General features: G+C 40.4%; 2 protein-coding genes across 2 annotated transcripts; both read right to left on the reverse strand.

Moving 5' to 3' along the window:
- Positions 1-743: 743 nt before the first annotated feature.
- LOC106563539 (transcription factor HES-7.1-like) lies at positions 744-1,836 on the reverse strand. The gene is made up of 3 exons (XM_082957569.1): positions 1,792-1,836; positions 1,373-1,468; positions 744-1,256 (listed from the first exon to the last, which is right to left on the reverse strand). Exons 1-3 carry the CDS (start codon positions 1,834-1,836, stop codon positions 744-746), a joined length of 654 nt encoding a protein of 217 aa, XP_082813695.1.
- Positions 1,837-4,268: 2,432 nt separating this feature from the next.
- LOC106563553 (transcription factor HES-7.1-like) lies at positions 4,269-5,374 on the reverse strand. Its single transcript, XM_082957570.1, has 3 exons — positions 5,330-5,374; positions 4,902-4,997; positions 4,269-4,785 (listed from the first exon to the last, which is right to left on the reverse strand). Exons 1-3 carry the CDS (start codon positions 5,372-5,374, stop codon positions 4,273-4,275), a joined length of 654 nt encoding a protein of 217 aa, XP_082813696.1. The 3' UTR covers positions 4,269-4,272.
- Positions 5,375-9,203: the final 3,829 nt, after the last annotated feature.

The raw sequence follows: 9,203 nt of genomic DNA on the forward strand, positions 1-9,203 counted from the left end.
GCCAAATAAATGTCAGAACGCTTGGCAATTAAACACTTAACGTTTGTGGACGCGTGCCTTTTGCCAGCAACTCCATGGACCTACGGTGCGACTTAAAATTGCTTAAAATGTTTCGAATATCTTATCTAAGTCTAGTGCCAGCTTTCATTGTGAGTATGACTGAATTTAACTGTGAAAATATCGGAGGCAAATCAACACAACTTAATGAGAGTAAGTTAGGCCTTTCTTCCTTCCGGCTCCCGAGTGGAGGAGCGATCTAAGGAACTGCATCTCAGTGCTAGTGGCGTCACTACGGACACCCTGGTTCGATTCCAGGCTCTATTATAAGGGACGATTGAGGCCCATAGGACCTAGCGTCTTCCTGGTTTAGCCGGTGTAGGCCTTCATTGTAAATGACAATTTCCCCGTTAACTGACATGCATAAAAAAATAAAACTAGACTTACTTGTTCAACATATATGAAGATAACAAGATAATAGCATTTTGTGCTCAAGTTTTTAAAGGCCTATACTAGCTTTTATTTTTCTGTTGAACATCAATAAAACAAACTGACATACTGGTAAATATTTAATCAAGGAATGTTTTTTATTTTGTAATAACATAGGAAAATACTCTAAGAATAAATGAATGTGCAAAATACACTAGATAAATATGACAGAATAATATAACTTAGAAATAGTACATATTGTGATGGTGGAGTAATTGTGTAATATTTACAGAATGTACATTTGCTCCTGTGCTAGATCATGGCCAAGGCCTCCACACAGACTGACTGTCTGGGAGGTTCTGGGATTGGGCTTCTTTGGCAGCGTGTCTGTGGGGCAGCTGGGGGGGTTTGGGATCTCCATGTTGGAGTGGAGCTCTGTGAGCATGAGACAGATGTCTCCTGTAGACTTCACAAAGCTGTTGTCTGTAGTGGGACCCCTGTATCTTCATCAGGTGTGAGGACTGGTGGCACGTTGTGCTGGGCAGAGAGTTGGAAGAGTGGGCTTTAGCCGGGACTTCGGTGTTCATACAGGCATGGCTGTTCAGACGAGCAGAGAAAGTAGAGTTCAGTGCTGCCTCCAGCTGCAGGCCCTCCCCTTCTTGCCCCAGGAAGTGTGCAGCTCTCTGCAGGCAGCCTGAGAAGCCATCCTGGAAGGGATGTTGCTTTTCTCCATCCTCACCTTTCTTCCTGTCCCCATCGCCAGTGTTCTGGAGAAAGAGAACAGTGTGTTCCAGGATCTCAGCTTTCTCCACTCTACGCTGAGTCACACCCTGTTGGACAGAAAGAGGGTGCAGATTAATGCACAGTCATGCTACACTTCTCAGAGGAGCTGACACCTGTATGAGCTGCATTTAGAGTAGAGTCAAGTTAGAGGTGAACTTCATACTTGATGTAGTGGTCCCTGCAGCAGCAGGGTTCTCAGGCTCTCCAGACTGTGGTTCATTCTCTCTCTCCGACGTCTCTCCACCTGAGGCTTGAGGAGCTACAAGAGAAAGATGAAAGGAGATCAGACCAGGGAGATCAGACCAGTGTCTCTGGTAAACCAGTGTGTCTGAAACAGTCACGTTATACTACAGTAAGGTATACTACAGTAAGGGCTCCTAAAACCTACATCTATTTACATGGTAGGACTAGTTACTTAGGTACATTTTAGGAACACATTGTTATTCCAATATCAGTCAACAAGCTGAGATCAGACAACAAGCTAAGAACAAAATAGGCCTACATTTTTTTAGTTAAAATCGATTTTTATTGACTAATAGGTATTACAGATATACTGATGAATATAATCACTTCAAATTTGACCTTTCTGTCAGTTTTCCTGTTCTCTGTTCCCCCAAGTGGTTTCATCTTTGTTAATTAACAAGCTGCTGATGTCCTTAAATAGTGTATATTTCAATAGGTCAGAGAATGTCCAGATGTAAATGATCAAGAAGAACAGTAGTATTTCTCTGTGCTGTGTCACTGAATCTGGCATTCTGTCTCTGAACGACTTTTAAGTCCATAGGAATACGAGGTGACTTTGTACTCCTCCCATTGCCACCGGTAGTCGAACCCTGAGCTTCCGGACACAAGCCTTGTACTGTTGAAATACAGTAGAGTAGCCTGTACAAGTAAGAAATGTCATACAAAGTGAATTCGTGGAAGTCAGGATAGTCAAAGTAGGATAAATAGCATAATGGGGTGTACAAATCTGTAGGCCCATTGAAACAGGCTGACGGCCAATGTAACCCAGTGAAGTGATGAAAGTACTTGGTTCAAGTTAGTTTGACACAGATCATTGTCGTGCTTTCTCACGGTGTCCCAGGTTTAACAACTTGTATATCAAATAGGACCTCATGGTGCTTCCGTAGAATCCATCACATCCGCAGTAACACCAGTGGGCACGTGTGTTAAAGCGCTAACAAATGGCACGCGTATTGTAATTACAAGAGAGGTGTAGGCGAGAATCGACGAGTCTCCAGTGTGACACGGATTTACAAATGAATTAAGTGACACCTCAGCCTCTTTTACACTGACAGGCACACGCACAGCCACAAGGTATTGCCCATTCCAGTTGGCACAACATTTTACGCACAGAACCAACACGCGCTTCTGACTTTGTTAGTGGATGAATATTGCTTTAATACAATTGACTATTACACTATTATTTTGATGTAATTCTATTGTTATATTAGCCTATGTTAATTAACATTTCAGAGGTCAATGTGAGAACTGGGAACCTGGGAATGCTCCACCAGACAGTCGGTGGCGGTATTTGCTAAATGATGTACAAATTCTAACAAGTAATAAAGAACAAACTGCTGTCTATCCTACACCTTTTCCCAAAGGAAAAATCTCAGGACAATTTCCCAGTGTATCACATCAGCGACCATAAATGATTTTGGTCTCCTCATTTTCTTGGCATGTCAATATAACTATTTCAGGTTAATCATTTTTTTAAATGGAGCCTATATTGAGCCACATGCTGTAAAAGGTACTTCGTCTGATAAAGGTAGTGTGAATTTATAATATTGTTGGAATTAGTTGAGATTCCATCACAAAACATTCTAATAACCGAATAATATGGTGATATAGATAAATATATATCCTGTCTAAGAAATATGTCTTCTGTCCCAGACTTAAATTAATCGGATCTGGTCAGAGTATTTTTAACAGCCACACATTGTAATTGTACTGATGCTGAACCACATTTGTTAAATATTATTAGCTTTGACTTACTAATATTAATGAATGTATATTACGTTGGAATTTGCTTTCAGACTATAGGTTACTCTCGATATTTGAGAGTAAATCGTTCTATAGTTGTAAACGTTCCTTACACCAAGGCTGTCCCCCTGCTGTTTTAGGCATCATTTGTTATAAAGCCTACATAAAATCTACTTATGAAAAAAAAACGTTTTTTTTCTATTAAGAAAAATGTTATATTTTACCATGAACCTCTGAACAAAATACTGTGAAGGAATGATCCATTCTTATATTCCAAGAAGTAGAGGAGGACATCATTTTTGTATAATGTCAAGAGAAACCCCTTGTTTCCGGCATTCCGCATTCTCTCGGTTATAAAAAGGGCCCTAAAAATCGTCGTTTGAGTTTGAAGTGTGATTGGAGGTCGCTGTCCCTGAACCCTTTGCTCTTCTTGACCGGGACGTAACAGGTGTCAAAGCGCGTGGTCTCTAACCTTTGACTTTAACATACACATGCCAGCTATCAATGAAATGAATATCTATGAAAACGTTGCAGTACTTTTAAATGGCATCGGAACGTGCCAAGACACCTTGAGTTAGTTTAATGGTAAATACGTAATTTAGTTATTGAATGTCTGGCTGAGAAATCAGAAGACAACAATAACCAAAAACAAATTTGACACTTTAATACATTACGGATGAAGATACCATTGAGACAATGTTTTTAAAGGAATGTGTTTTATTTGTATTTCAACATACAGGCCTATATATCTGGAAAAACATAGGAACAAGTCCCATAATAAATTAATGTGCAAAAATAGACAAGATATCAGAGGACTACAACTTATACATAGTACATGTTGTAATACTAAAGCATAGTGTAATTGTACAATATTTCGAATTGATATATTCTTTGCAGTACAACATTGTCATATCACTGTAAATCTATGGAGTCCCTGAGTCCAGTGTTTACAACACTGTATGCATTTTAACACCACAGCAACCTCAGCAGCAAAGAATGTGGCATCCTGGTTATCAGTTCATAGGATATTAGAGTTGTTTTACAGTTCAATATCCCAATTCAAGCTCCTCTGCTAGATCATGGCCAAGGCCTCCACACAGACTGACTGTCTGGGAGGTTCTGGGATTGGGCTTCTTTGGCAGCGTGTCTGTGGGGCAGCTGGGGAGGTTTGGGATCTCCATGTTGGAGTGAAGCTCTGTGAGCATGAGACAGATGTCTCCTGTAGACTTCACAAAGCTGTTGTCTGTAGTGGGACTCCTGTATCTTCATCAGGTGTGAGGACTGGTGGCACGTTGTGCTGGGCAGAGAGTTGGAAGAGTGGGCTTTAGCCGGGACTTCGGTGTTCATACAGGCATGGCTGTTCAGACGAGCAGAGAAAGTAGAGTTCAGTGCTGCCTCCAGCTGCAGGCCCTCCCCTTCTTTCCCCAGGAAGTGTGCAGCTCTCTGCAGGCAGCCTGAGAAGCCATCCTGGAAGGGATGTTGCTTTTCTCCATCCTCACCTTTCTTCCTGTCCCCATCGCCAGTGTTCTGGAGAAAGAGAACAGTGTGCTCCAGGATCTCGGCTTTCTCCACTCTACGCTGAGTCACACCCTGTTGGACAGAAAGAGGGTGCAGATTAATGCACAGTCATGCTACACTTCTCAGAGGAGCTGACACCTGTATGAGCTGCATTTAGAGCAGAGTCAAGTTAGAGGTGAACTTCATACTTGATGTAGTGGTCCCTGCAGCAGCAGGGTTCTCAGGCTCTCCAGACTGTGGTTCATTCTCTCTCTCCGACGTCTCTCCACCTGAGGCTTGAGGAGCTACAAGAGAAAGATGAAAGGAGATCAGACCAGGGAGATCAGACCAGTGTCTCTGGTAAACCAGTGTGTCTGAAACAGTCACGTTATACTACAGTAAGGTATACTACAGTAAGGGCTCCTAAAACCTACATCTATTTACATGGTAGGACTAGTTACTTAGGTACATTTTAGGAACACATTGTTATTCCAATATCAGTCAACAAGCTGAGATCAGACAACAAGCTAAGAACAAAATAGGCCTACATTTTTTTGGTTTAAAATCGATTTTTATTGACTAATAGGTATTACAGATATACTGATGAATATAATCACTTCAAAGGTTCAAATTTTACCTTTCTGTCAATTTTCCTGTTCGCTTTTTCTTCAAGTGGTTTCATCTTTGTTAATCAACAAGCTGCTTTACGCTTAAACAGCATATTCATCCAGAGGTCAGAGAATGTCCAGATGTAAATAATCAAGAAGAACAGTACTATTTCTCTGTGCTGTGTCACTGAAGAAGAATCTCAATGTGACATTTCTGTCTCTGAACGACTTTTAAATCCTTAGGAATACGAGATGACTTTACACTCCTCCCATTGCCACCGGTAGCCAATCCCTGCGCTTCCCCGCGCCTTGTACTGTTGAAATACAGTAGAGTAGCCAGTACAAGTTAGAAATGTCATACAAAGTGAATTCATAGAAGACGTCAAGATAGTCATAAGGAGGGTAAATAGTATAATTGGGTGTAGAAATTTAGGCCGATTGAAACGGACTGATGGCCAATGTTACCCAATGAAGTGAAGAGAGCAGTTGGTTGAAATAATTTCGACACAGCTCATTGTCGAGCTTTCTCACGCTTTCCCAGGTTTAACAATCAGTATATCAAAGAGGACCTCATGGCGCTTCGGTACAAGCCATCACTTCCGCAGTAACACCCGCGGGCATGTGTTTGAAAGCTCTAACAAAAGTTGTAATTATTACAAGAGAGGTGTAGGCGAGAGTCGACCAGTTTCCAGTGTGACACGGATTTACAAATGAATTAAGTGACACCTCAGCCTCTTTTACACTGACAGGCACACGCACAGCCAAAATAAATTGCACATTCCAATTGTGACAACATTTTATGCACAGACCCAACACGCGTTTCTGACTTGTTAGTGGATCAATATTGCTTTAATACAATTGACTATTACATAGATAATATTATTTTGATTGAATTCTATTATAATATTAGCCTATGTTAATAACATTTCAGAGGTCAACATGTGCGCGTGAGAACTTGGGAGACTGGGAATGCACGAGACAGTCGATGGCGGCTTTCATTAAATGATGTACAAATTCTAACAGGTAATGAAGAACAACAAACTGTTGTCTATCCTATCCCTTTTCCCAAGAGAAAAAGCGCAGGACAATTTCCCAGTGTTTCACATCAGGGACCAAAGATGAATTTGGTCTCCTCATTTTCTTGGCATGTGAATAGAACTATTTCAGGTTAATAGTTATAAAAAAATGGGGACTATATTGAGCCACATGCTGTAAATGGTACTTCGTCTTATAACGTTAGAGTAAATGAATAATATTATTGGAGGTTATTGTGGTCACGTGTGGCTAAGTTGATAGAGAATGGCATTTGCAATGCGAGGGTTGTTGGTTAGATTCTCAGGGGGGACTTGTATTCAAAAATATGAAAATGTATTCACTCACTATTGTAAGTCGCTGTGGATAAGAGTGTCGGCAAAATGTCAATGTGAATTCCATCACAGAACACTTCTAATAACCGGATCATTTGGTGATATCAATAACTAGCTACCCTGTCTAAGACATGTGACTTCTGTCCCAGACTTAAAGTCATAGGATCTGGTCAGATGACTTATTTATTACGATTTTTAATAGGCACACATTGTTATTATACTGATGATGAACCACATTTGTTAAATATTATCAGCGTAGGCTTACTAATATTAATGAATGTTAATTATATTGGAAGTTGCTTTTAGAGTGTAGGCTAGTCTCGATTATTTACAGCAAATCGTTCAATATTTGTAAACGCTCCTTAAACCAAGGCTGTCCCCCTGCTGGTTCAGGAATGATTTGTTATAAAGCCTGCATACCATAGCCCTATGAAATAAAAACAAATCTGTGAAGAAAAAGCTAATATTGTACCATTAACCTCTGAACAAATGACTGTGAATGAATTATCCTTTTCAATAACCCAACGAGACGAGGACATCCTTCTTGTATGTTTGAGAATGTCAAGAGAAGCTCCTCGTTTCCGGCAGTTTGCATCCTCTCGGGTTATAAAAAGGCCCTAAAAATCTTCCATTGAATTTGAGGTGTGATTGAAGGTTGCTGTCACGTAGCACTTTGATGTTCTTGCACGCGACTTAAGAAGTTGAGGTGTCAAAGCGCGTGGTCTCTACGCACCTTTGACTCAAACACACACGAGCCAGCTTTCAATTAAATGAATATCTATGAACACTTTGCAATCATTTTAACTGGCATCGGAACGTGCCAAGACACCTTGAGTTAGTTGAATGGTAAATAAGTCATTTAATTATTGAATGTTTGGCTGAGAAAGCAGATGACAACAATAACAAAAACAAATTTGACACATTTATACATTATGGAATAAGATACAATTTAAACAATGTTTTTAAAGGAATGTGTTTTATTTGTATTTCAACATACAGGCCTATATATCTGGAAAAACATAGGAACAAGTCCCATAATAAATAAATGTGCAAAAATAGACAAGATATCAGAGGACTACAACTTATACATAGTACATGTTGTAATACTAAAGCATAGTGTAATTGTACAATATTTCGAATTGATATATTCTCTGCAGTACAACACTGTGATATCACTGCAAATCTATGGAGTCCCTGAGTCCAGTGTTCACAACACTGAATCAATTATTAGATCCATAGCAACCTCAGCAGCAAAGGATGTGGCATCCTGGTTATCAGTTCATAGGATATTACATTTGTTTTACAGTTCAATATCCCAGTTCAGGCTCCTGTGCTAGATCAGGGCCAAGGCCTCCACACACACTGGCTGGCTGGGAGGTTCTGGGATTGGGCTTCTTTGGCAGCATGTCTGTGGGGCGGCTGGGGAGGTGAACTTCATACTTGATGTAGTGGTCCCTGCAGCAGCAGGGTTCTCAGGCTCTCCAGACTGTGGTTCATTCTCTCTCTCCGACGTCTCTCCACCTGAGGCTTGAGGAGCTACAAGAGAAAGATGAAAGGAGATCAGACCAGGGAGATCAGACCAGTGTCTCTGGTAAACCAGTGTGTCTGAAACAGTCACGTTATACTACAGTAAGGTATACTACAGTAAGGGCTCCTAAAACCTACATCTATTTACATGGTAGGACTAGTTACTTAGGTACATTTTAGGAACACATTGTTATTCCAATATCAGTCAACAAGCTGAGATCAGACAACAAGCTAAGAACAAAATAGGCCTACATTTTTTTTAGTTAAAATCGATTTTTATTGACTAATAGGTATTACAGATATACTGATGAATATAATCACTTCAAATTTGACCTTTCTATCAGTTTTCCTGTTCTCTGTTCCCCCAAGTGGTTTCACCTTTGTTAATTAACAAGCTGCTGATGTCCTTAAATAGTGTATTTTTCAATAGGTCAGAGAATGTCCAGATGTAAATGATCAAGAAGAACAGTACTATTTCTCTGTGCTATTGTAAAGTGGTTGTTCCACTGGATATCATAAGGTGAATGCACCAATTTGTAAGTCGCTCTGGATAAGAGCGTCTGCTAAATGACGTAAATGTAAATGTAAATGTCTGTGTCTCTGAAGAAGAGTCTCAATATGGCATTTCTGTCTCTGGACGACTTTTAAATTCATATGAATAAGAGATTACTTTACACTCCTCCCATTGCCACCGGTAGCCAATCCCTGCGCTTCCCCGCGCCTTGTACTGTTGAAATACAGTAGAGTAGCCAGTACAAGTTAGAAATGTCATACAAAGTGAATTCATAGAAGACGTCAAGATAGTCATAAGGAGGGTAAATAGTATAATGGGGTGTAGAAATTTAGGCCGATTGAAACAGGCTGATAGCCAATGTAACACAGTGATTAAAGAGATCAGTTGGTTGAAATTATTTCGGCACAGATCATTGTCTTCCTTTCGGACGCTGTCCCAGGTTTAACAACTTGTGTATCAAAGAGGACCTCATGGCGCTTCGGTACAAGCCATCAC

Source organism: Salmo salar, chromosome 11, assembly GCF_965601325.2.
Source record: "Salmo salar chromosome 11, fSalSal1, whole genome shotgun sequence".
Lineage (NCBI taxonomy): Eukaryota > Metazoa > Chordata > Actinopteri > Salmoniformes > Salmonidae > Salmo > Salmo salar.

Bases quoted from the DNA above. Each gene is read 5' to 3' on its own strand.
- LOC106563539 (XM_082957569.1), bottom strand. From the start codon at position 1,836: ATGAAACCACTTGGGGGAACAGAGAACAGGAAAACTGACAGAAAG. The intron at 1,469-1,791 runs GTCAAATTTGAA...TTTCTCTTGTAG, and splicing joins ACAGGAAAACTGACAGAAAG to CTCCTCAAGCCTCAGGTGGA. The intron at 1,257-1,372 runs GTATGAAGTTCA...TCTGTCCAACAG, and splicing joins TGCAGGGACCACTACATCAA to GGTGTGACTCAGCGTAGAGT.
- LOC106563553 (XM_082957570.1), bottom strand. From the start codon at position 5,374: ATGAAACCACTTGAAGAAAAAGCGAACAGGAAAATTGACAGAAAG. The intron at 4,998-5,329 runs GTAAAATTTGAA...TTTCTCTTGTAG, and splicing joins ACAGGAAAATTGACAGAAAG to CTCCTCAAGCCTCAGGTGGA. The intron at 4,786-4,901 runs GTATGAAGTTCA...TCTGTCCAACAG, and splicing joins TGCAGGGACCACTACATCAA to GGTGTGACTCAGCGTAGAGT.